General features: G+C 40.2%; 1 protein-coding gene across 4 annotated transcripts; it reads right to left on the bottom strand.

Moving 5' to 3' along the window:
* Window positions 1–7,939: 7,939 nt before the first annotated feature.
* On the bottom strand, window positions 7,940–27,700 carry HCFC2 (host cell factor C2). Of its 4 annotated transcripts, XM_065038847.1 has the most exons (16): window positions 27,496–27,699; window positions 25,318–25,466; window positions 24,772–24,932; window positions 23,529–23,737; window positions 22,951–23,035; window positions 21,797–21,900; window positions 21,017–21,205; window positions 19,640–19,825; window positions 19,118–19,218; window positions 18,012–18,174; window positions 16,820–17,020; window positions 15,545–15,615; window positions 14,223–14,360; window positions 12,726–12,911; window positions 11,942–12,227; window positions 7,940–10,887 (listed from the first exon to the last, which is right to left on the bottom strand). In XM_065038847.1, the coding sequence occupies exons 1-16, from the start codon at window positions 27,659–27,661 to the stop codon at window positions 10,862–10,864; spliced, it is 2,421 nt and encodes an 806-aa protein (XP_064894919.1). In that variant the 5' UTR covers window positions 27,662–27,699; the 3' UTR covers window positions 7,940–10,861. The 4 variants fall into 4 exon arrangements, with proteins under 4 accessions (XP_064894919.1, XP_064894927.1, XP_064894934.1 ...); XM_065038855.1 differs by lacking the exon at window positions 21,017–21,205 and having other exon boundaries at window positions 27,496–27,700; XM_065038842.1 differs by lacking the exon at window positions 7,940–10,887 and having other exon boundaries at window positions 10,897–12,227; window positions 27,496–27,700.
* Between the last annotated feature and the right edge of the window lie 134 nt (window positions 27,701–27,834).

The raw sequence follows: 27,834 nt of genomic DNA, 5'->3' as shown, positions 1-27,834 counted from the left end.
CATGTAATTTTTTGCTGGTTTTGTCTCTCTTTTTTTTTTTTTTTTTTTTTTTTTTTTAAAGTAACAGTTTAATATCTGGAAAATAGTTTAAACTAAGACATTCTGGAAGCCTGAAATAGCCAGTTCTTTGCTAAACAGAAATTTTTGGTATGTGCAGATTCGAACAGTGTTCTTTACAAATCAGCATCACGCTGGCAGAGCCTCTGGAGGCAATCCAGTGTATTTTGTGGCAATTTGGGCGGACGTTCTGGGTTTTGTGGCAGTCTGTCAATCTTCAGCAGCTATGACTGAACAAATGGAGTTTTTAATTAAATGGACAAATGAATAACACAATCCCTACACGAGCCCCTTCTGTTTGTATTCTGTTTATTTCAGCCCTTCATTCCCTGTTCTTGATGTTTCCAAATTTGCGGTGGAAAAAGCTGTGATCACAGCAAAGGAGAAGCTGGGAGAGATTTGGCAGTTGGATGTGCAGAAAGGGGGCTGAGGTCGTCCCTCATACTCGCTTGAAACCAGTTACATTTTTCAGCCTGCCATCTACTCCTGTGAGTTCAGGTTTAAGTGTTTTGAGTTTATGGTTTACACACCATCACATGTGGCAAGGAGCTGATATGGCACTGGTTTTCTTTTTCTATTTCCCCCCCCAGCCCCCTGAGGTCCAGAGACAGAACTGCAACCAACTTGCTCATTCGCTTCCTGAAAATACACGTGTAGAACCAGCAGTACAACACTTGGTTTGATGTCTCTCTGAAACTATTCACCTAATAAAATTTGCAGGGTACTGTCGTGCTGGTAGAACAAATGTGGTCTGAGAAAATAGTAGTAGCGTAATCGCTGCGGAGTGTCTTTTTAATTTAACAACTGATGTGTGTTCTCACTTTTCCTTTGGTAAGTATTCGAAGTTTGAGAGTAGCTTAGACCCAAACCAGGAGCGACCATTCCTGTCGTATCCCATCCGTTTCTACGAAACTGCCGTCTTTGGTTTTCTGAATGTTTTGTTTGAACTAAGATAATCCCAAACTGAGCTTGAGACAGGTATGGCAGCCTGTGCTAAAATTTGGAAAAGGTTTGCTTGAAACAGCAGGGTTGATCAAAGATCTTTTTCCAAGCACAGTGACGTTTTTTAGGTGTCTTTCCGTGACACAAGCAAATTTTACCACATTAATTTTTTTAATGGATTTCTGTGTGACTTGATCCTTCTGATCTTTATGGAATGCTTCTGGTGTCTTTAAAAGCATACGAACACTGTTATCTCCAGTCAACATGCAGTTGTGAGAAAAGCTCATTTAGATGGCGTTTTTCCACGCCCCATTTTCATTACAGGCTTAATGGGAGCTGAGGCTCTGCCCTTACCAGTCTTGCTGCTGTACGGATGCATCTTTACTGTTTTGTTTATTCCTCTGTTGTGATCTCCACTAAATACTGAAATATGTGGCTGGATGGTGTAGCCAGAACACAGAGGGAGTCTTGGCATGAGGCGGGACATCCTAAATCTGTATGAATTAGGTGGGCTATACTTTAAATAGCCATCTTCCTTGAACTGCACCGTGGGTACACTGTGAATCATGCCAGATTAGTAGATGATCCCTACCGCAAAATTTCAAGATGATGCTCGTAAATGTGTTGTAAGCAAATACAGGTGATTTCTCTCTTGTCCTCAGCAGGAGGGGAAGCATATGGGCAACTGCAGACGCACAGGAGGTTCCTCAGTGCAAAGCAACACAGAGAGCAAAGCGGGGAGCCCAGGGCTCATATTTTCCCCAGCACCTTGCTGTCATGGTAAGAGCTGGCAGCAGTCTTGCTTACAGCTATCAAGTTCTTCATTTTGCAGAGCTTTGAATGTGATTAATACTCTGGTTAAGTCACATAGACTCGTCGATTCAGTTATATTCACAGTAATAAGACAGCTTGCTTTTCAATCACTGAATTCCCAAATGGTGCGGGCTTGACCTTTTTTTTTCCCAGTTTTTATTTGTACTGAGTAAAGTAGAGGAAAGGAAGTTTTTCACTTAAATTTGAAGTGAATTTTCTTAAGTTTATAAATGAAAACCTGGTATGTAGATTCTAGGATGAATAATGCAATGGGCAGCTATCTTTTATATAGGGCCCAAGCAGTCCTATAGGAAGAAGTTAAATATCGATAATGTGGACAACGGTTAGTCTTACATTCCCCAGTAAAACTGGTTTGATGAAAAAAACAGTGGTGGAAGGATGCCTTTTGGCTAAACTAGAGTTTAAAACATGTACCTAGTTGAAAATGCAGGCTAGTTTCTCTTCTTTGAAAATGAGAGATGTTGCTTTGGCATAATCGTTCACACTTCCACCCTTTAAAAGGCTGAAAAAGATACACTTAAGCAACTGACTATTGATTGGTTTACCTATTGATTTGTGAAACTGGCATGATAATGGACTGTGATGTCACCTCTGACCCTTAGTATGTAAAAAGTTAATGGAAATCTCTCTGGAAGCTCAGTGTCCGTTCAGCTTGTGCTGACATTCAAGGCCAAATGCTCTTGGGAGTGAGGGCTGTTTGCTCCTCTGCACAGTAGTTTCCAAATGGGTGCCAGCTGCACTGCGTTTATTAAATTGCAGCATCCAAGTGTGGCTGTGGAGGCAGGGAGAGGAGAGGCAGCGCACAGCAGCGCAGTGGGAGTCAGCTATGCTGGTTTAGGAAATATTCCAGGCAAATTGCCAGGATAATTTCCTGGAATATCTTATTGCAGTACGCTGGTCCAGGGGATCCATTTATCACGAGCAATAGCACCTAATTTTCTTTTACATGGAAGAAAACAACTGAGGGTTTAAATCTGCTGGGAAGAGGAGCATCCTTCAGGCTGCTAATCTAACATGTGTGTGCCTGATACTTCATCTGGCCCAGTCTGTGCAGCACCAGGGATTGTAGTTGACTTTTAGGACAGAGCTGCCTGAAGGGGTTTGGTTTCTGGCTAACAAACCACAGTAATAGTGGCTCAGTGCTCACTCCCAGGAGGCACATCAACAGTCAGTGCACTGCAAACCAAGTTTTAGCAGCAATTTATTCCTGGTCAGAATCAGCCCAGGTTTTTGGTCCTGCTCAGGGGTGCAGACCAGTTTTCTGCAGAAACTGCAGAACCATAGAACAGTTTGGGTTGGGAGGGACCTTCAAATGTCATCTAGTCCAACCCCCTGCCATGAGCAGGGACATCTTCAAGGAGATCAGGTTGCTCAGAGCCCCATCCAGCCTGGTCTTGAATGTCTCCAGGGATGAGGCATCTACCACCCCTCTGGGCAACCTGGGACAGTGTTTCACCACCCTCAGTGTAAAAAATTTCTTCCTCATGTCTGGCCTGAATCTCCCCTCTTTTAGTTTAAAACCATTACCCCTTGTTCTATCACAATAGTCTGTCCCCATCTTATAGGCCCCTTTTAAGTGCTAAAAGGCGGCAATAAGGTCACCCTGGAGCCTTTTCTTCTCCAGGCAATCAAATCACTGGGTGCAGCATGATTCCTCCCCTGCCATTGGGGCACAGTCACTAAAGCACTTCCCTGCTGCTCCTGAACTGTTGTCACTGTGCGTCTTCTCTGTGCACGGTGAAAGAAGGAAAAAGGGTTGTTTCCAGCTCAAAGAGGTTCCCTGCCGTGCCTCAGTATGCATCTTTTCCCAAACTAGGGGTAGGGCATGAACCTAGTCACTGTTTGTAGCTTGCCTGGTGACATGTACAGCAGAAAACTAATTTTTTAGATGTATTTTTTTGCTTCAGCTGTGCCTTCAGCACGCCAGAAAACAGGGAGGCAAAATTATAGATGACTTTTTTTTTTAATCAACAAAATGAATCAGTAAATAAGGGCAGGGAATCTCCCTGAAATGACACAACCGTGATGACGAGAGTATCTCACCCCCAAAAGGACACAGGACCAGGGACAGCAAATAAAAGCAACTCCCACCTGCCAAACTGAGACTCACAGTTCAGATACAGATGCTGCGTCACTTGAAATACAACTGCAGCTAAACCTTGGTCCCCGATTTGTGCACCAGCAAGTTGGGACGAGTAGACACAATTTTAACTCCTCTCCACAGCCTGTGTGAAGACAAACAGTTGATGCCATCAGAGCTTATCTCCCATCACTGGTGAGAAGAGCGTAGCACAGACATAGGACTTGGGGACACACGGGTTTGTTTCTGCAGCGTCTGACTCCTTGACCCCAGCCATGAAATCCAACCCCACCCCCCCAGATGCCCAAGTTCCCTGCGTAAGGCAACACAGCAGGAGATGCAATCTGCAGAGCAGGCGGCTGCCTGGAGGAACAGCTGAGCACTGGGGGAGGAGGTAAGGGATCCGAAATCTCCCCTCGAGCCAGCTGGAAAGCATTTCTGCTGCGGGGAAGCGGCTCCGTCACTTGGGGATGGGAAGGTGGAGGCTGCGGGGCCTGGGGAGTGCTGCGCCAGAGGACAAGTCTGCTCTTCCTCTTGTTCAAACCAGCAGCGACAGCCACGTTTTACAAGCTCGTCCAAAGTGTTTCCTGAGTGGATGCAGTGAGATCAAGTTCTGTACCCACCAGAAGAAGAAATATTGACAATAACTGGCAATTTTGTGTTGTCTGGCTTGCCAGCTCCCAAGCTGTTTCAGATGGCTCAGCAGCGCCTTTCTACAGCAACTTCATCTTCCTAACCTTCTAACAGCAGCACAAATCCAATGAACTGATTTCAGTAACTAACTTTTGAATAATAATTGCATAAAGAGTCTGCATTTATACCAAAACTGTAACACAAGTAGGTGAAACCTCAAGCTGTTAGATGGAAATTTCAAGACTTTTCTTCAAGACAGTTATTTTAGGGAGTTGCTCCCAGGCCTCAAATATTTTTCTTCTGGAGCATACGGCATAGAAAGTCAACACATAAAGGTCTCGTCCCTACTCAGGCAAAGTGCAATGAAGAAATAATTACAAAGCTGCTGCTAAAAAGAAAAATCTGGGGTACTCCTTAATGCTGGTCAAAGCCAGAAGCTACTACTTGTACCTAATAACTTTTTGTTAAAGGAGAGTTATCAGCACTGCATGTAAGAGAGGGGTGGTTATCCTAAAAGACAGTTGATTCCCTGGCAAAAAAAGCCCAAACAAACAACAACAAAAACCCATAAATCCCCTCCCCTCAAACAAACCAAACCGACAACCATCATCAAACCAAACCAACACACAAAAAAACCCAACCAAAACCAAACAAAAACATTTAAATGAGAGAATGCAAACAAAAAAAAAATGGGATGAATACAAAAGCAAGGAACTGGTGGTTTTGAACCTCCTAAGATGGCACATACCCAGCGTGCCTCTTTTAAGAAGCACTTGGAAATGATTGTATATTGATAACTTCCATGTGTGGATAACAGTATTTTATCATCTCATCAGATACAGAAATAACTCTCTGAACACTGCTCACCATTTGGTACACACTGAAATGCTTAGTCTCTTTTTCTCTTTGAAGATACCATATTCGAGTCTTAATTTTCATTTTAAGGAGCTGCTGTACCAACTTAGCAATAATGTCATATATTAAAAGCAGATGCTTGCAAGAGGCAAGAACACCCTCAATAAAACAATGACAGCAAACCAAACCCAGCCCAAATTTGGTAGATTTTTTTTGGTTTTGTTATTGCCAGGGCTATAAGTTCAACAAGTGAGGTACTTCAGGCTTTTGAAGGATTTTGGGAACAGAGCAAGGAGCCACTTACCACCTTTTTAGATGCCAAGTTTTCACGATCTATAGTTAGGCACATATGGACAGAGTTAGACAAATAGGCACAATAGCTCAGAGAGATCTCTTGGGCCTTCCTCCCCATCCCAGCCCTCCTCTTCCTTCCCCCTCTCCTCCCAGGCAGCCCAGCCCTTCCCTTTCTTTTCCTCTGCTGCTTCTGCCTCTTTGCTGAACTGATGAGCTCAGCCAAGCAAATTTATACCATCTCATGTAGTCTGAAATTAAACTGGGTGCCTACAACACCTCCGCATCCTGCTGCTTCCAGCCTCCCGGGCATGAGTCTCCCATTATCCATTCTTCTCCACACAGCAATTCCCACTACTGACACCAGCAAAAGAGAATCATAGAACAGTTTGGGTTGGAAGGGACCTTCAAAGGTCAACTAGTCCAACTCCCTGCAACAAGCAGGGACGTCTTCACCTAGATCAGGTTGCTCAGAGCCCCATCCAGCCTGGCCTCGGATGTTCGCAGGGATGGGGCATGGCCAAACGGTGGCTTTTGTGCTTGACCGGGGGAGGCGAGGGCCAGGAAAGCGAAGGAGAAGCGTCAGAGGGCTGTGTCTCCAGCACCAAGCCCCGCAGCCCCAGGCAGCTCTGTTGTTCACAGATGGGGCTTCCCAGTGCCAGGCTGGGTGCTGACGCTGCCCAAAGCCTGTTTCCAGGTGGGTTCAACCACCACCCCCCTTGGTTTGGGGAAGACAGAAGGATTCAGCCACCCAGACCCTGCTGTATTGCTTGTCCTCAGGCCAGGCGACACATCTGGGTTTGGTTCATGATTTGTATTGTAGCAGCTATTTCCCAAACCAGGCCCGGGTAAGTCCGCAGTGGGGCTCCACAGCTGCAAGAGAGAAATTCTCTGGCTGAGACCTGACATGGTTCATTCCCACTGGGATCCAGCCAACCCCCACCTGCCCCACAGCACCCGGCAGGGAATTCCTCTCTGCAGTATCCTAAAAACTCATTCATGGAGCCAGAAGATCTATTTTGAGCTCATCTTCCTGCTACTTTCAACTAACTTTTAGAAATTTTAATGAAAGAGATCTCCTCAATGGAAAACACCACCAAAATGAAGGTTCCACAGTCACTAGCTGGAGGAGGAACACATCAACTGCTAAGACAATGCCAGCGCTCAGTGCTCTCCACCCCTGCCCTGGGCACCTGGAACTGCTCCAGTATCAGAACTGGAAGCCACAGAGAAAAAACAACCAACCAACCAACCCTGGCCTTTAGCTCACTAGAAAAAGTTGTAAAAATACACCAGGGACCAGCTAATAAAGGAGGAAAAAAAATGCCGAGTTGTTTTTAAGATAAATTCATACAGCAAAATCAAGTCTGCTTTAAAGCGAAAAAATAACTCCTACTCTGAGAATCTTATTAACAGAAAGGAAAAAACAAGATGAGAGAATTCTTCACTAATTGTTTAGGTTTTCTGCTAATGTAAAGACTACAAATAATTGAAAACAAGACAACACTTACTCTAAGAGCTAGGAATACAAGGAAGGAATCAGTTTGGAACAGACAGCTTTTAGCAGTTTCCTAAACAAAGTCTCTTAAAGAGGTCTAGAAACAATCCTGTAGACCTTTCAGTTCACTCACTCCTCCCTGCTCCCCTGCATCTACAAACATTTCCCCAGGAGCTCCCCATAGTCACCTGCCATAAAAATGTAGCAACTTGCCCTAAGACTGTGACATTTTGAGCAGAGTTGTACATGCTCATGATTCATACCCTTATGAGATGCCTTCTGAGGAGGCTGAGTGCTCACTTATTTCCCATCTCTCTGAAACAAAGCAATACCAAACTCCTCGTCACTCACTTTGAACAGCAGCAATGTAGCCGCTGGTATAGACAGGTGAAGTCATCTCAAAACTCTGTTTCAGAGGCTGTGGCCAGCTGCAGGGCCAAAAGGCACGGAAAGGAGGGTGCAGAGTGATGGTGAGAGCACAGCAACCGCAGGGGGAGGCGGGGTGGGGAAATTGGGGAACCTCGACTAAGGAAAGAAACCCCCATGAGGTAGCCAAGAATTAACTTGGGAGATAATTTTTATGAAAGCGTAATACTCAGTATTACAATGCTTATCATTAAACCCTCTCCCCCGTCAGGACAAATATACTCTCTCTGTATCATCCCCTTTTCTAAAGAAGGGCAGAAATCTGAAGTGTGTGCACGTACACCTTTGAGAAAGCAGACATACACTTGTGTGTTTACAATGCATTTAGATAGGACAACCACTTTATTACAAAGAACAAACAATGCTTCAAAATAAGACTGATCAACTGGAATTGTACAAAATGTCAGTTTCCTTGTAGAGGTCATTAAGTAACAGGCTGTAAGACTAAGTTCACGTCAAATTCGCTATCTTGAAATATCAGATAACAACAGTAATACTTATTATATCTTCAGAGTTTATGGCATGATCATGTGCTCTACTCCAAACTACATTCAAAGGATATTGCTATAATTACTTGGAAAACACAAAGTGTAGGTTATTGTTCACTTCATTTCCACTTTCACAAGAACATTCTTAAGGTGAAGCTGTAGCAGTGGCTGCCGTAACTGGCACAACTGTCCTACACTTACACAGTCACAACTGCCCTAAGGAGTGTAGTAAATCTAGACATTTCTACAATAAGGATACTGTCCTTGAAGAGATTTCAGCTTCTGTTACATGTCCTTTAGCAATATACAAAACAAATGGATAACACAGATTCTCTAAGAGCCGAAGTCGGCAGTCTTCCAAACAAATTTTAAAGCAAAAAAATCAGTATTTGTCTGATATCTAGTTGATAGGCAAACAGGTGGGTTTTAGACGTTATAAATACAGTTCTAAAAACAGACCACAAAGTGTATTTTACAGCGCGTACCACAATTCCATTTAAAAGTAAAACTGTGAAGAACTGAAAATTTGCGTATGATCACTATTCAACATCACCCAACTTGGACAAAGAAGAGAAAGTGACATCTTATGTCAAGTCAGCTGAAGAAAGCACACTTACAAGGAAATTATACTTTCATTGAAAACGCCACAGTTTTACCCTTTGGTAGTTGTGACATACCTACTGAAAAAGAAATTGTGCAAAGCATGTGAAACCAAGTGCAAAAAAACTCCACCCAGACATACCCAACAGATTTTATTCTTAAATAACAACTCTACAATCACAGCTATCAACCAACAAAATCAAAGCCACAAGTGTTTTCTCTAAAGGCTTCTTTCACAGTACTAATAAGAAAAACCAAGTTCTATTCTTCTAGTTAACAGCTCATGTGTATGGTATTTGAGTTATCAGACAGTATTGGTAGTGAGATCATACCCGATGAAATGGACCATTAAAACACAAATATTTTAAAGCCAGTTAAGTCAGGAAAAGTCCTATACATTCATACTATAAACAATGTTTAAAGTGAATCTGGGATATCGGTCATTGTCATAAACAGAAGATTTTTCTCTGGAGTAAACCCACACGTATTACTCCTGTGCCACAATTAACACTATTCTAACAATTTATGGTCCCCAGCACTTCTTATATGCTATTATAGCATGTGCTGTGTTGCGATAATTAAGGCTGTATCAGCACTTCCATTACAACCCTGATTTTCAGGGTAGCTAAAACTTGGCTATTAAATCTGCTCTGGGATACTTGAGCTGTTAAACCTCTATTATTTTAGTGATACTGCTCCCAACAAACCAGGCACATCATTTATTTTAGTTTATATATTTACAAACCCTCTTAAGACAAATTTAACTGGCAGAGGCAAGAAATTCTACCTTGACGTAGTCTTTTGGCATTTGGGGCAAAATTAAAGTGCAAAGTATAAACTTCATTGCACAGCAAATAATTTAGATTTTATTTTAAAATCTTATTTAAGTGCCTCAATCTATTCACCTAGTGACCTTGTCTAACTCAGCCATTTTCCTCTACACTTTGGTAAACATAGGTTTATATATAGGTACATAAATAGCATTTAAAATGTTTACCTTTATTTCACTACTGTGAACAATGTTTTTTCTTTTAGCATAGGAATGGTTCAACCTATTCCTAGAAGTAATGCTTGTTGAATTCATCAGCCAGCTAGTTAATGTAGAATGATGCATAGTAAAAGGGAAATACTGAAACTGATTGGTAGAATATACTGGTAAAGCAAACAAGCACGTAAGAAGATTAACTGGAATAAATATGTTGAAAGTTGCCATATAATATGTGCAAAATTGCTTACCATGTATTCTAAACTTTGGTTAAAATTTTCAGATTGAAGTTTTACAGAAACATTATGGAAGCAACACAAGTGATTACAAACACAGGAATGAGGTAAGTTATTATTAGTGCAAAAAGCAAGCATATGCTAAAAGCAAAGCATATGGATTTAAAAACAAAAAAAAGAGAATGAATCTCATGGAAGTTTTCATACAAGACCAGAAAGGTCTCTTGTAAACATTGGTATTTACAAGTTTAAGATTTGTACAACTACAAAAAGATAATTCTAAGTATTAGTAGTGCATTTTACAATGAATTGACATTTTTTGTAATAAGAGAAAATGACTAAGTTTATCTTTTTCCTTTTAAATCTTCAGGGATATCTTTCAAGATTACCATATTTGTTACAAATAGTAGAAAAATCATTTCTTTACAAAAAAGTATATATTAAAATATTTATACATTTTAAGTTATATTATATAATAACTGGAAATCTTTGCCTTGTACTCAGGCATCCCAATGAAGAACGTGGTGTAAGGAATTGAAACGAAAGAGAATTTGCTCATATATATACCAAATCTTATGAATTACCTATGTAAGATCTGTAGCAATCATGGGGACTCCACCTCCAATACTACTGCATGTGCCAGTTTTGTATTTATTTATGTTTAATTTGAAACTGTGCATTTTTTACATGCTAACTATCACTACCAAAAAGAGCTACTGGGTAGAGTATGGTCCTCTACCCCTCCATCTTCAATATAGTTTCTATATGGTACTCTTACCTGAGCAAGGCTGTATAGTGCTGATGTTTCAAACGTAAAAAAGGTTATATACTTTTAAGATAAAAACAATGTAAAAATAAAATATTCGTAGCATTTACAAATAGTACAAGAGTTACATTAAACACTACATTCGAAACTTGAGATTGATTATGTTGTTTCTACTTTGAGCTTGATGTTTTCACATCTGCAAAAAGAAGGAGACATTGTTAAACGTTTTGTAGTTTCACATGGTGTACCTGGTCAAACACTTTCAAACAACAACTGTTTCACAGTTCTGGGATACTGATCACGGTCAAACCCCTTGCTGATTAAAGGGTTAAAACAGCATGGAATTCTAAATGTTAGGGAAGCTGCTCTCCACCTTAGGAAAACACATGCTAAACAACAAGCAGTGGTGTATTCAGCAGTTGGCTTTCAACCGCAGCCTGTGGGTCACACTCCCAAACAGAGGTCAACTCCCCCAATATGACAGCCCCGGGCTCCCCAAGGGGGAGGGCACGCTCCCCTCGCTCTGCCTTTCCCAACCTTCCCCCAGCTCACAGGACCTCACATGGAGCAACACCAGCTCCCAACCAGCAGAAAGCTGAGCCGCAAAGGGAAGGAGCGGGGCGAGAGAAGAATGCACAAAAACTTCTGGTTTCGAGCCTCCGACTGGCTTACTTAAAAGGTGAACCAGAACCGATCAGGCTAAAAACTGATTTTTCAGTGGATCCGTTCCCAGCCCCAACTCATCACGAACCCACACAACTTCAAGCACTGGGACAAGATGACAAAACCCCTTCTGGCTGTAATAAAGACTTGAAAGCGAATATGCACCACAAAAACGCACCTTACGTCACCTTATGAAAAATGTTTCCAATAAGGAGGGCAAAAGATTAAAGAAAAAAACCTGATTACACCCATGCATATAACAAGATTACTTCTCATTAGATTGAAAAACCTTTGGGCTGTGGTGATGCACAGGGAAATCAGAAGCTTGCTAGGCTTTTAGTATTTCAGGGACTGGGTAAGACTCACTAACTAGGATTTCAGTACTTATTTGTCATTGCTTGTGAAGTTTTTTAAAACGTTATGCCAAATTCAACAACTATATTTTCTTACAGCCTCTAGAAGGTACAAAACATTGCAAGAACCTCACGCACACTGCTGAGAAAAGCGATGGTTCTACAGACACACTACACCATTTTTTCTGCCACAGCTACAGCCCATTTAAATGCTGCATCTGACACTGACTTTACCTTGAAGCCACCGAACTTGCGTGGCTGGTCCGTATCCTCTCTCATTCTTTGCAGAAATTCTGAACACGATGGCAGGTCGGGAAGTGTAATCAACGTGAGCATTCGAAAGCTGGGCAGCAGTCACTATACATGATGTTTTAAGACCACAGTATATTCTCATAAACACAAGCTGACTTGGATTTTCCTGTAACTGCGTGGAACGGATTGCTAAGTAGGCAGAATATTCTAAAATATTTCCAGAGGGTGAAGCAGGTGGCTCCCAAGATAGATGAATACAGTCTACACTCTGAAGAAAAAGGAGAAAATGTGATAGTATGTAGGTAACGATTAGATACTCAAATATATATCTATATATATCTACATATAAAATACAAAATCAACCCTCTAAAATAATCTGAAAATTCTAACCAAATACCATCACTCTTTGGAGGCAAGAATGTGCCTTCTTTTTTTTAAAAAGCATGGGAAACCCCTGTAAAATTAAGAATGCACAAAGAGAAAATAACAGGGAAACTATCAGATGATTGAGTAAGATGTGTATCTGGTAACATGATCATTAAGTCTTAAAATTATTCTTTATAGCAAATTTCTATTCTATTCTATTTTCTATTTCTAAAATTCTATCACGAGCAGGGTAAACCAAGTGAGCATTTAACACTATTTTATATGACAATTCTAACTTGGAAGAAAAACAACAACAAACCAGCTAAAACCAAAGAGTTCTGAGATTGATCTTGTGACCAGAATTTTATACTTGAGAACCAGAACCACTTGTATTTCTCACCTTGGTGATTTTGACTGTTGAAGGAGCTCCAGGAAAACCTGGAATGCAAGTCTTGAATTCACTGATTTTACTGAAAGGCCCAACCCCACAGCCATTAATTGCAGCAACTCTGAACCTGTACACTGTTCCTGGAAAAAGATCCTGTTTCTTTAGTAATCTGTAGTCTGGTACATTTGCATTTTCCATCTGAAAATAAAGCAACATTTGTGTTAATTTTTAAAATACTTAAAACACAATTAGCCTAAAAAACCAGAAAGTGGGTAGTGATAAACTGAGATTAATAAATTTAACTGAAACTGAAAATCTAATACTTTTGTACTTAAATCAGGATTTACAAAATGGTTCTGGCTGAGGCTCCAGCTTCCCTCAAAACAGCTGATCTAAGATACGAGACTACACCACTATCTAAAAAGAAAAAAGCTCCATTTTTCAATCATTTAAATTGAGCTGCACTTCTCGGTTATTTTTACTTGGGAAAGCAAAAGCCAAGCAGCATTTCCAAATTTCCAACTGCATAGCTTGTGATTTAATCAGCATACTCTTCTGTCCTAAAATGTATTTTTATTTCAAAACCAGTTATTCCTGTAGTTGCAATTTGATGCACAGGTCATCAAAATATTTTTAAAGAAAAGCACTGTAAGTTAGTAACAAATGGGTTTCTGAAACATTGTGTGCTACTGTACTTCCAAGTTTAAAATATGCATCAATGCATCCTTGAAACTTCCAATGGAACTATTTTTCTTCTGAATAATGTATAAGAAATAACAGTCAATGCAAACACTGTAAGATGTACTATGCTCTTTAAAATTAAGATGCACAACATTTATTGTGGATTGCTTTCAAAGGAAGCATCCTGTTCTTTTGTTTCTGCCTCAAGAAAATATATACCCATTCTTTTTGTTTCTAGTTCACTAGGACAGCATTAATTTACACTTTCACCAAAGCTGCAATATTTTTGCAAGTTTCACATGTATAGCATTTTCATACATAAATTTACATGTCCAACAACATTAAGTTAGAGAAATCTAATACAAACCCCACTACAGTTCCACATCTACTCTTCTTTAAGCATCCTAGCCTATGTCTTGTTAGTACCTTTAACAATTTGTATAAAAAGATTCTGGAAAGAGAGAAGAAACTCTGATTTAAACATTTCAATGCTGTACTTAAATAACATAATAAAAGTTGTGGGGTTTTTTAGTTTTTAAGAATTTTTACTGGTTTGAAAGCTCACTAAGTTTAATATTCTTTCCTAAAGCTAGAAATATGGAAAGAATTAGCAGTAGGAAAATAGGATGTTCCATATTATGATACAAAAACAACAGAAGAAAATTAATCTGTTTCAGGAAATAGTAGAAAAAGGTGGGCAAAATACAAAACTTCTCTAAGGACCAGATCCTGCTGCAGTATCAGAACATCCCACATTTTGTTGTCAACCATATGAGCAACAGATTCCAAAATATGTGCAAGTTATGTCAGAGAAGAATTAGCAGCTACCTTGTTAGAGTTGCTCAACGTTTCCTCTGGCAGCAAGTAGAACTGGCTCACCACAGCGTTGTTGTTCTTAAAAATTCCAACATCATACCACTGCCGGTCTCTTGTTTTCCCTGGTGCCATCTGTCTTTGTGGAGTTTTCTAGTATTTGAAGAACATGTTATGTTGACTACCCATACTTCAACATAATGGAAAAGAAATGTTAAGACTCTAGCATATTTAACAGACGCCCCCTTTTATACCAGTGTTACTTTCTTGTATGTCAAATTATTTACCATTAAAATACTGTTCAAAATCAACTGGTTCTTATACATTAGATAGAGGCCATCATTTAAAAAAAGAAAAGTTGGGATGTCACCTCTGACATTTTAGTTTAAACAAGGTGGGGAAGAAGTTTAAAGCTGTAGAACTAGGTGTCTGGAGCAGCATGTAGCTGTGAGTTAACTTCCCTCAGAGGTCAAGAAGTTCCACAACATGGTCCAACACGGGTAGCTCTGCCTGGAACTCAGCTACACCTCAGCCCCAAACATTCTCTCTTTCAAGCGGTGGCTGAACTCGCTTGCAGCTGAGAACGGGGCTCTGCTGTGGCATGGGGTGATGGTGGTGGAGGGTATGGGAACTGTCCCTGACTGACCCAGAAAGACAAACCATCTTTCGTGCTTGTCTGCCCACCACAGACAGGCCGTGGTCCTGCTGCCATGGAAAATGTGCAGGAGTGGCAGTTGCTCTTGGCAAAGAAAGCACCCCAACCCTTTAGCAGCTTCTTCCCATCCTTAGCTCCTCTCTTTTGGTGGCAACAGTGGCACCTTGGGTTTGTGTATTAAGTTGTAAGCAGGTGAAATAGGAAGCATTTACTTTTTCAGGCAGTATTTACAGCTTGCATAGCCAGTCCCCATCTCCTCTAGGGAAAAACATCAAGATGTCAGTTTAGTTACGTTTCAAACCTGTAGACCAGCAGCTAACACTAGTCTGATCTAATACCTACTTCATTTTAAATTCAGTTGTGCATAGACAAAAACATTTTACATTTCCATATCATGCAGCAGAGAGACCACTTCACTGTGCCAGCTGATAAAAACGATTCAACAGCTGAAACACATACTTGGATTTCCTCCCAACTACACAACTGCTGCTTAGACTCAAATCAAACCCACACAATGCAATTAGTTTTACAACAGAAATGTTTACCCTTCTATTATTCATGTCAAGCCCTAAATATACATTGCTGTTCTTTCAGAGATATAATTAAAGGAAAACAGAAGGGCTATGCAACTAATCAATAGAACAATAAATACAGCAATTTGATTATACTTTTTCAGACTTACTGAGGAGTGTGAATCATTTGTCTGTCCAGTATTGACCCTTGTCGAAGGCACGATATAAGCAGCTTCAGCAGCTAGAAACAAAAAGCTATATTTAAAAAGCTTAAGTGATATGAAAAATTTAACACAGAGTATGAAAGTTGACCTCAACAGCCATTTACAAGTATTTGTTGCAAAAGTGTGCCTCAGACTTCTTTTGCATGCAGTTCTATTTATAACATGAACAACTAATTTTGGCTTGCGTCATATTCACTGAGCAACTGTAAGAGCCTGGCATTGCAGGCTGCTGCAGATAATACAAACAGAAGGCAGGACTCAGAAAATCTAAAGAAATGACAGAACTATGAAAACCATATGAAATAATCTGTGAACAGATAATCTAAATACCAGATTGAGACACATCCTGATGACGCTGCATGAGTAGTCTAAGCATGAAATCTTAATTTAAATATATTGTTTCTGACATCAATACAGTCTGAACATGAGCAGTTAATCTTTAAACAATCCTAATAGACAGGAAAAAGAACATTTATTAAATTTAAAATGAAATCTTTAAAAAAAAAGATAAAGCGCATAAGCAACACAAGGGAATATTAGTATTCTATACTTGTGTTTCTGGTTTTTGCTTTTAAAATACAATACTTTTTGATAAAAATAACACTACTCACACAGCGTCAATAAAAGAATAACAGTTCTTTAGTTCACATTCAAAACAATAGTAAGGACAGCCTGTTGATATTAACGAAAAATAAAACTTCAAAAACTATCAGTATGTTTAGTTTCTGTGTTGCTGCTTATTTTGGATATTTCAAGCAGACTCTGAAGAGGTCACCACATTTGGCTAGTGGTGAGCCAGTCACATGAACTGGCCATATTTGTTGCAGAGGTCAATTGTTTAAAATCAAAACCATCTAAGGCTACTATTTGTAGTCTTTGGCTGACTAAATAAACAGACAATCACTGAATGAAAGCAAATGCTCTATGGGCACCAAAACTGGCTGCCACTGCTATTCAGAAAATGGGCTTTTGCAAAGATGAAGATTTAAAGGACTTTCCACTTACAGGAAACAAAATTATTTACAAGTGTATAAAAGAAACATCTTGATTTTAAAAGATGTTTAAATCATAGATCATTCAGGCTGCCCAAGGTCCTCAAAGCCCAAAGCCCTATCTCAATCCCAGGTACTAGTCAAAATGGGAATCCCACCACACTAGAAGAACTCTGATGGCCTTAGATATATATGGCTCAAAATACAGTATGTGAAACACATTTCAAACCTTCAGATTTTGAATTGAATGTTGTTAGTGAAGTTTCATCTTTAACAACTGCCCCATTTGTACTTGATGATTCAGTTTTAACAGCCTGCTGGGTTACCATAGTTTGTGTGCTGGAGACAGTACTGGATACAGAAGCATCGGGATTTACAGTTCGTTTGTCCAAGTCATGTAATTCACCTACATTAGCTGAAGTCTGAGGACCTTCAAAAAAGAAAATATCAACCAGAATTCAATATGGGTAACACCTAACAAATCTCAACTTGATCTAATGGCTTTAGTTGCACATAAAACCAGAGTTTAGACCCATTCTAACCTGAATCTGAGGTATTAATTGCTAATGCTTCATTTAGGTATACAACTTAGCAGGAGTCTGTCTGCACAGTTATAAACTGATATATGTAAACAGTTAAATTAAAACAGCAATTCACTTGTTTTAAGCTTGCTATTCTACATCTATTTGATTATGAAAGGATGAATTTGGAAAAAGTATCCACACAAATCAGCATCATAGATTTATAACAATCAATTTCAGATTAACGACCATGGAAGTCTGCTTCTCACTTAGCACCAAGATCCAAAATTTCCACGATACTTAAATTACACTGCGAAGAACATGAAAATCCAACAACCAATAAATTACATAAAAGTCAAAACCAAACATTTCAAGTGATTGAGCCTGGATTCACTACACTGAACTTAAGGCACTTCAGCAAAACGCCGAAATCAGTGCCCAGTCATTTTGTTTCCTTTACAGTCAGAGAGAAACATGCTCCTCTCTACATTGCCTAAAATTTTACATCGGCTAATAGCTTTTCACTATGCACAGACAGAAGTAGTGTCAATAACAGCCTGGAGTTACTGTCACCTTAATGTTGTAAAATGAATCTGGCCCTGTCAGTCTGTTCTTTGATGTTAAAAATGGCTATTTATTTTTAAAGAGACATATATGCCATCCTAATAACAAATATATTGAGAATCTCATGTCCCTTGCAACACTTCAAACAACTTAAGATTCAATTTTTCCTCAAATCTTCTAAAAATACATAGAGTAATAACTAGCACAAGGTTTTTTTTATTAAACTATGAAGGCATCTAAACTAATTTAAAATTGCAAACTAGAAATAATCTTATGTTTATGAGGTAAATTTTAACTCTCACTTTTAAATTAATTTTTATTCTATAGTCATCTTACTTGAAGTACAAACGGGCAAAAGAGAAGGGGCATTTGATTCTTTGAATCCTGTAGCATCTGCATGGTTTTTCATAGTCTCCTGTGTAGTCTTGTTTTCAGGTGCTGCAACCTTTTCTTTTCCTTCTACTTTTAATACTGAGTTGGATGTAAGGGAAACTTGGACCTAACCAAAACAACACATTTGTTAATGTTTAATTGCCAAGTTCAGAAATTTCAGTTGCAAACATGGCATGAAAATGCTTGCTCAAAAACAACAAACAAAAATCCTCCAACAAATCCCCCTAACACTTGAAATTAAAACAAGAAACCAGCCTCACAACCCACCTTATCTTAGCCATTATAAAACAAATATTGAAACTCTACAATGACTTGGAAGTGTCCCTGACACATATTAAATTTTACCTGAGAGTGAGTTCACATTCTTGTGTTATTACATGGAAGTTCATTGATGCATAATTTAGTCTATTAGGGGCACTTAAGACGACAGGAAAAATCACAATTAGAGTTTTCAACTTTTGCTTTCCTGACACATACCTAAGATGTTTCTACTGTTAGCACAATTTATAATACTTCTACATGTGTTTTCCACAAGAATGCATGTGACCCTTTAGCCAGAGTGTGTCTACCCTCTTTCTTTTAAATTGCCAGAATAGTGGAACATGTACAACTGCACAACCAGAATAGATAATAATTGGGTTTATACCGTAGTAGGAACCTACGAACTAAGCAGAGAAGCGTAAAAGTGCTAACAAAGAAGGAATATGCCTTGTCCTTTTTGCCTCCTACATTAATTTCACCAACATTTTAAGGATTAGTAATATTTCTACTGGTATCAGGCTTCCACTTAGCATTCTGGAAGTCAATACAATTGCAGTTCCCTTTCTGCATCACCAGGGAGGACTTTAAAGACTGTCAATCACAAAAGTAAAAAGAATGTAAGACAACAGACATCACTACTTCAGCAGATGTCTTTTTTTTGTTTGTTTAGTTTTGTTTTTCTAAGGCCCAAAAAGTATGCAGGGACTTTCAAAACTGAGACAGTGTTTTGGCAGTTTTCTTGCTTCCCACAATACTCTGCCACTTGAACATTTTCAGTTTACACTTACATTATTAGGGATGACATTATTTGTTTGGCTGGGATGATCCACCTTCATTTCGGGATAAGGGACACTAGGCAATGATTGACTCGGATGTAGAGAAGAGCCACCTTTCAGGTAAAGAAAAGCAAATTCCAATCAGTTACACGAAACTTAATATTATGCTGGTTGGAATCTATTCCAGTAAGCAAGAGGAAGACATTAAGTTGCCTGAAGGAAGACTTTGTTCTAAAACTGAAACTGCGAAGCCAAACAGTTGGATAAAATCCCTTCCTCACTGTTTCCTTTCTGAAATCATGCCCCACACTGTGCAAATATCTTCATATTGAGACAGCTGGCCAAAACTGATGGAGACAAGTTACAGGTGAGTTTTCCATCATTGGTTATCTCCAAAATGCATGCATGTAAAGACATAGGGCCCGTCTCTCTTTCTTAAAATAATTTTCTAAAAATCAAACTCTTAGTTATTACTTATGTAATCCTCTACTTCACGTTTGCACAAACATTAGTGTAATACGATCTGACTACTACCTTGTGAACTCAGCACTGAAGCCTCAGGAACCCCAGTACCAGGTATTCCAGCCACTGATGGCACTGGTGAATCAGCATGTAATTGAAGAAGATATCCTTCAACCATAGGTACTTCATCCCATTTCACTTGAAAAGAGTTGGTTGTAGCTCTAATCAGCTGTACCTGTGATGGTGCTGGAGGCTTCTCTACAAGAAACCAATAAAACACAGATGGCATGTTTGAAATTACCCTCCTTTACCAGTTTAAGAAATATCTATATAATGCAAGCAAAACCAGTAGTCCTCAACATATACCAGATTCAACAAGAAACAGTTACCAAAGGTGGCAAGTCAAGTCAGAGAATTATAAAGTGCCATTCTAGAGTGTCCACAAATGCTAAAGTTTCGATGCTTTGTTTTTTAATGGCTCTTCTGCTGCGAGTAAGTCTTCGGGTTGTATATACATCATTACAGGGACTACAGAGATAAGAGATGCTCATCCCTTCCTAAAAGGCTGCACGCAGCTCTTTGTCTCCTAAAGCTTTATGCATTCCTGGAGAGGATTCACAGAAGATTGTGCTTCCTTTTTGCTTGCTCTCTGTAGCTAAAGTGAGCTTTCCTTCAAACTTCTTCTGCAGAGGCTGAAGCCTAAGCATGATTCAGTGCCAATAACCTGCTTCTCTCACTTGCCTTGATGCCTGACTAGGCTGCACTCTCAAGCACATCCCTCCCCTGCTACTCTTTGTCATCTTCTGATCTTCCTGAGGAAAGAAAAAACAAAACAACCCCCACCACAATCTCCAGTAACCATTCTTACACTTCCACTTGAGTAGTTACCACCTCCCGCTCAGAAGTACTGTTCTAGTTCCCTCTCTCCCAATACCATCTCAGTGTCCTGCCATCAGCCAGTTACTAATGAGTGATTAGTGCCCCAGAAACAATTTGGTCCTCTCTCAGATTTGACAGTATCTTTTTGCAGTCCAAGAGATGAGGAAGCAGTAGCATCAGCAGCAATGATCCCAAGAGAATGAGGGGTTTGGTAAAAAAGAATAAGTAGCAGCAGAAAAGATCACTAAAAGAGAGGCCAGGAACCTTGAGTTTAGGTAAAACCCCCATTAGCACTTCGTGTATACTGACTCTGGCATGCAATGCAGAATCCAGTCACAAAGTTCTTCCAGAGGCTTTAAACAAGCTTTGCTATTTTTTTTTTTCAGTTTAAGTTAGAGCTGTAGCCTTCAAACAGTCAACAGCGAAGCGTGGTTTATTTAAATAAACTTTAAAATTTAAATAATCTTTGAGTTTGCTACAGCTTTATATGTTCTGATAATCAATGCCAGCTTCCCATTTGTTAATAAAATATGGAACATAGTATAAGCCTCTTATTTATTTCTGACTCACCAGTATCAAGGTACCAAAGATCTTTGCAGCAAACTTGATTGTTCCACGCTTTTCTGTAACCATCTCTACCACTCCAGATATAGAGACGAGTGCCAACTGCTACAGCACAGTGTCCTGCTCTTGGCCCTGGTAACAAGTTACTTTTGTCCTCCTGGCAATCTGAGATCAGACCTATCCATTCTGTGGTATCTAGTAAATGAAACTCAAAAAATTTAGTTTCTAGATGTCTTCCAAAACAAGCAATACAGATGTTAACACACATAACTGCTCAGAGAAAACGAAAATAAATCACTTCTGTTTTTACAGACAATTGCATTTAAATCTACAATACTGCAAAGAGAAGGTCACTTTCCAATTAGTTTGCAAGATACGATAAATTAATACAGAATGAATTTTCTGACCTCTGGTTGTTTCTCTCAAGCAAATACAGGATCAGAAGGTGAGCATTCATGGAAAGTACTGTCACATTTAGAAAAAACTCATTTCTGGATCTGTCTCTTGTGTTCTTTTATAAATGAAGAAGGAATATCTATATTACTTAGTATTTAAAGTTGTATTAACAAAGATTTGCATCAGCAAACCTGCTGAATGTTCCAAGAAAAATAATAATTTTAAAATAACTTCTTAAGAAAGATGTAAAAAGCTGGTATCTTCTTCAGTCAGCTAGCATTGCAACTGTGTGTCCTAAAACTTTTCTTGGCTTCTTAAAAATGTTCATTCTAATCTGTTAGGAAAGTATTAATTCAAAATGCCCACTCCCAGAAAGGCAGAAACACTAACCCAAATTAAGATAAGAAAATGAACCGGTACATTTCCATTCACCATCATGAGCAGAAATTTCACCTCCTGCTGACTGTGGAACCCATCCACCAAAAACATACATTCTGAAATATAGGAAAAGAGGGAAGAGGGAAAAAGAAAAGCCAATTAACATCCAGATCTGCTGCATGTGCTCTCTCAAACTAGGACAAAACAGAAATTTTCCAGTGCTTTACAGGTCTAGTTTACAGCAGATTTTTTTTGTGTCTACTCTTTGGAAAGTATTGTTGCAGATATCTACCTTCTGAAATTTTTGAGTAAGTTAACAGATTAAAAAAACCAACCAACAAAAACCCAAACTCCTCAAAGAACTTCCCAGAAACATGTTAGTACTTTATCTTTTTACAAACCACCAAACTGCTAGTACTCCCCAGAAATCACACGTTTACACAGAATTTCTATAAGCCTTTACTGCAGACCTCTCGATAAACCATTCTAAAATTAGAAGACTGGTATCTAAGTGAGATATCAAAATTTAAAAGCATAATGCAGGCTATAAACTAATAGCATTTTAAGCAAATAATAAAAAGCTAAGCTGCTGGATCATAAGATACAAAGCTTTCGCAGTTCTCTCCCCACTTGCCTCTTCTTCCTCATGCCACCTTGTAAACTGATATAAAATTGACCAAAACCTGTGTTTAAATGTCCACTTAAACAATGTTAGCTGCCAAAACAAACCATATTAGCAAGAAAGCAAGCAATGAGGAATAGACTACAGAAAAACTGGCCCACAAAAATGTGGAAAGGTTTTGCCTAGAACTAGTTCTACTCTTTGAGCAGCTTGTTTGCTTCACTAGTTCATCGTGTCACAGACTCAGAGGCGTTCAAGCTGTCTCTGGCCAGAGCCAGATCAGGTCCAGCTGAGACCGCCCCAGAACACACAAAGGTGCATTAAGAAGCTTGTGGGTTTGGCACTGTCCTGCTGGATGGAAACACTGATAGTTTGATACCCTTAAATTAACAAGGATACTTTTTCATTTCCACTGACGTAGGATACTAGAACCTGAAAAGTACTGTACAGGGCTGACGGTTTATACTGAGCAGTAGTGGATAAGCATCATCATTCTCCTACTAGGTGTACCTTTCTAGAGTTGAGCTTTTAACAACAGACATACTTGTTTCCTATTACATTGGCCGTATGGAGACTGCGAGGAAGTGGTACTGTCCCTTTAGTTTCTGGTCTTGACCAGGTCATTGTTTCTAAAAGAAAAGAATAAAAACCCTCAAAACACTTGTTACTGTATACTTCACTACCTGGAATTTACGAGGGAACATACCTCTAACATTCAACATAACAAGATGTCATCTTTTTAGGATGCCCACTTCAAGATAGAAGGCACAATAACGAGCATTCAAACCTTCTTTAAAAATTCACAGGAAATACTGACAAACTAATTGTTTATCAGTTTATCAAAAAGATATATTATGGTTTCATTAAGGTTATTCAACTTGGTTATCATAGTGACAATCTTTAGAGCACTTTAAGGAAACAATCTCGCAGTGTAGCCAAAATCAGTGAGGATAATATAAGCAAACTATACTGTAGCTGTTTCATTCCAAAAATTGCAAAAGGTTAATACTGTAAGTCCCAAAACTATTGGTACCACATGATGCCATTAATCATTATACACTATCATTTTTCCTCTTAGCCAGTAACGACCCTGCACTGACTGCTACTGGCAGATCAACTCACCTATGTCAAGTTCCCAGAGATCATTAAGCCGACAGCCACACATCCCTCCAAAAATATACATCTTTGGACTTCCCACATCTTTTCTGCAGTACACGATGGCTGTGTGAGATTCTCGGGGAGACGGCAAGACCCCTTTGGTCACAGGAATACTCCAGCCGACAACGCCAGAACCGTGTTGCAGCTCCAGTTCATAGAAATCATTTAAATATCTAGGGTATTATTGACGAAGTATGAAAAATTTGCTTACAAGCAAGATTAAAAGTGAGCATTAAATCCTGACTGCTTCCAAGTATTACAGACTCCAGTCCTCGAAGAGTGTAGCATTTTTAAATCCCAAAACATCTGATGATATTGTGGATAGTACCAAACATTTAAAGCAAATAATGAACTACTATGAACTTGTTGCCTCTAAGGAAACATGCTTTCATATCATACCTGATACATTATTACATGAAAGAAACATTCAACATTGGTAAACAACATTCTTAGCAGAAACTACTACATATGGACAAAGTTGGAATAAACTGCAAAGTTCTGAGAAATTCATGATGATGTGGAACATTAGAGATTTCTGCAACTCTAAGGCAAAGATGAAAAGCAGCTCTTTCTTTTCTGATGTCTTCAGGCTGGCCAACAGACAATTAGTCATTTGTTGTTGAATCTATCAGCAAGTTATTTTTAGATAACGGTCTTTGAATCTTGGCATTCACACCAGATACCTCTTGTTTACTGGGTTTAAAATTACCAGTTCATAGCTGAGTGGAGCTGCTCTGAACTGCAGGTGAATGTGGATATAAAACTTCAGCATTATAGCACTGTTTGCCAATAATAAAGGCAACTTCAGCTGTTACTTTAAAAAATTTCCAGACTAATTCATATCTGTTTTCCACAGAATTATAGAGGAAACTTCCATTGTGCATTCTGTGATGACTCATTAAGACTTTGCTGATTTAATTAATTCTGAAAAACAAGCCATTCTTGAAAACATCACCCAAAATAACAGAAAAAATACCGAAGTCTACTCAAGTTTCCCTCCAAAAGTGTCAGAGCTGTCAGTCAGTGTTACATATTGTGGGATTAGCAGAAGAAATATTTAAGCTTTTTTGCATGTAACCCATCCATTGCACAATCCAAATGTGAGTACTTGGTACACTGGGCAGCCTCCCTAGAATGTTCCTCTTCAAAGTTGTTGTGTCTAGTAATTTATTTTTAAACATACAGAATTCAAACCAAATCAGCATACCTTGGAACGTTATTATTTGAATCCTCACTTTCATTTGCCAGGCCACCAAATAAATAGCACTTGTTACCATACAAAGAAAAGCTGTGACCAAGTCGAGGGCAAGGTGGTGATCCAGTGGAAGGAGCTTGAGGTTTTACTTTTTTCCAGAGCCATCGACTTGCCTTAAAGACAGGAAAGAATATATTCAGAAATATCTTCATCTATAGTCATTCACAGTCAATAGAATTCAGATAATATTAACACTTACATTTTCTGAATTATTTTTAAGGGAATGCTGGGCTTTTCTTACGATATACATTAAAAGGGACACGTAAGAGCTAACCTGCATAAAACAGTAAATATCTTATACGTTATTTAGTCTAGATGGAAGTTTCTTCTTCACAGCTGTTTACATTTTCTCCATCTTCACAATTTATTTAAAGAGGTTGTTCTTCCTGGAGCAGAGCAAAGCTCGTCTAACTTTCCTCTGCACTTGGTAATATAAAATGCTTATTCATAAAAAATCAAGTGCTACTCAAAACCGAAACATCTTCGTACATTTCCTACCTGTAATTCATATAAATCATTACTGTATCTTCCATATTCAACCATTCCTCCAAAAACTAGTATTCTGGTACCATCACAAACAAATCCATGTGCTGCACAGCCTGGAGGAATATCTCCCCTTACAGCAGGAAGGAACCACTGATTTGTAGCTATTTAGGAAAAAGAAAGAAAAAAAAATATTTCAAGACTGAGAAGGAAAGTTTATTTCTAAATACCTCTGCTTTCTAAAGAACCACCTTTTACGTGTTTGTTTAATGCTAGGTTTTAATGGAATTAAAACTTCTTTTATTAAAAAGAAGAGCAAACTCCTGTATCAAACCAGTGTTACTCAATATATGAATGAGCATGAGGTCACTGTAAGTCGTTACCAAGGGTCACACACAATTTAATAGATTTGCCAAAATAAAGGGGCTAACAAGGAATGTAAGTGCAGTTTCACACAAAAGAGATAACTACACTAACTCAGAGGGAGCCAGCCCTAGAATCAGAATAATTAGAGCTTCAGGAGCATGGCAGTGTGCCTGGACTTAACAGGCCTATTGAAAAACTAATTACACTGTTCTGGGATCAATGTTAATGTCTACAGAGCACTTCACTGACACATGGGAGAGGAGAGGCACACAGGCAAGAGAGAGCAACCGAGACTGCCTGATCCGGCAGCAGCATACTGGTGTTCAAACTGTTCTGGAATGAAAGAATTACAGGAAATATTGTCTTATTTTTCCTAAGCTTTTTTTCATGAGCACAAAGAGGAACAGCGTGAAATTAGAAGCTTCCAGTGAATGTTGCTGCAGGGGATTAAGATGTGTGCCAGCTCCTCAGAAGTCACCATACTTATAGCAAGAGCAATTAATGACATTACAACTCAGGCGGCCCAAGTCACAGTCCTGCATCTTACTCCTCCAGAAAAAAACATCAGTTTGGGCCAAACACTCATCTGGGAACTGGAACAACTGAGTCATGATCCTTTTTGTCACTGCCACAAAGGGGAAACACCTTTAGCAGAAAGAAGAGGCAAAAAAAAGTAAAAAATGACATTAAGACTCACTCAAAAGCCGCTTATCAGAACCTCTGTTCCGAAACACAGTCTAACTGTACGATGTAAAAGCTTTCTTTAGATTACTCATCAAAACAGAACGGTTAAGAGATTTTTCTTTTCCCCAAAAAAATGTGATTGAGTATAGCAGATCTTTAAGCTCCCATGGAAAAAAAATCTGCCTGGAAGAATTCTAACAGTAAACATTTTCCACTTTATGAACTACCTCCAAAACATGCTTGTGCTCCCAGATTTTATCTAAAAAACACTGGCAAAAATACCATTGCCTTTTCTTTTTTTTGGGGGGGGAGGGTGCTAATAAGAATAATTTTACAATTTTTCTTAAAAGTTGGCAAGTTAAAAAGCTGGTTAACATGCTCTGACTTTCATGCTTTTGCTACACTGCAGAAGCAGACAACACCGGCTGACTGCAAAGCACAGATCGCTCACTTTGCACTCCCATCTCAGCCCGAGATCTGAAATTACACATAATTTTTCCAGCCCCACACAGCACCCCGTACAGGAACTATTTAGGCAGCTGCTCTCTCACAAATAAAATCGGTCTTGGGCAGCTTCCTGTTTGGAAAAGCTCCCAATGCCAACATGTTCACTTTTCTACCCAAGACTTCTATCAGCATTTCAGCACGCTCGGCTCTAGGGAGCTGCCACCAGAGGGAAGAAGGGGGATCCGGGCACTCGAAGGGGCTAAGCCAGCCCGGGGAGCCTCTGCACCACGGGACGAAGGGCTGGGAAAGCACATGAAGATTTTCGAGGTCCCTTTTTTCCCGGAAAGCAACATTAACCCCAAAACATCAGCCAGGACACGGCACAACCCCGGGAGGAACCCTCGCCCAGGGGTATTTCCCGCCTCCCCATTCCGGCTCCAGGCCGCTTTACAGCCCGGGGACAGCCCGCCCTCCGGCCCCGCCTCAGCCGGAGCCCCGCGGGCAGCCCAGGGGGAGGGCAGGAGCCTGGGGGCGCGGCGGGGGGCGATCGCTCCCCCACTGTGAGGAGGCCAGTGGCAGCGGCGGCCACGGCCATGACAGCGCGGCCGCTTCCCTCTCCCCGCCGCCTCACGGCCCCGCCCCGCGCGCTCCCTGCCCCCCCGCCCGCGGCGGGGCCGCGCCCGCCGCCCCGCGCACCCGTGTTATAGACGTGCAGCTCGTCGGCGATGCCCTCGTTGCCGCCCCCGAAGATGATGACCAGCTCGCGGATGGCGACCGCCCGGTGCCCGTGGCGAGAGCGCGGCACCGGCCCCGTGAAGGAAGACACCCGCCTCCAGCTCAGCCCAGCGGCGGCCGCCGCCATCTTACCGCCCTTCCCACAATGCACCGCGCAGCCGGGGCCGGCCGCCGGGGCGGGGGGAGGGAAGGGGGAGCGCCGGGTGGCGGCGGCGCCACCGTGGGTCACGTGACGGTGGCGGGGAGGGCGTCCGTTGCCGCGGTCGCCGGTTGTCTGTGGGCTGCTGGGCGGCTCCCCCT

Source organism: Columba livia, chromosome 1 (assembly GCF_036013475.1).
Source record: "Columba livia isolate bColLiv1 breed racing homer chromosome 1, bColLiv1.pat.W.v2, whole genome shotgun sequence".
Lineage (NCBI taxonomy): Eukaryota > Metazoa > Chordata > Aves > Columbiformes > Columbidae > Columba > Columba livia.
This window is presented reverse-complemented; position numbering and strand designations above follow the sequence as displayed.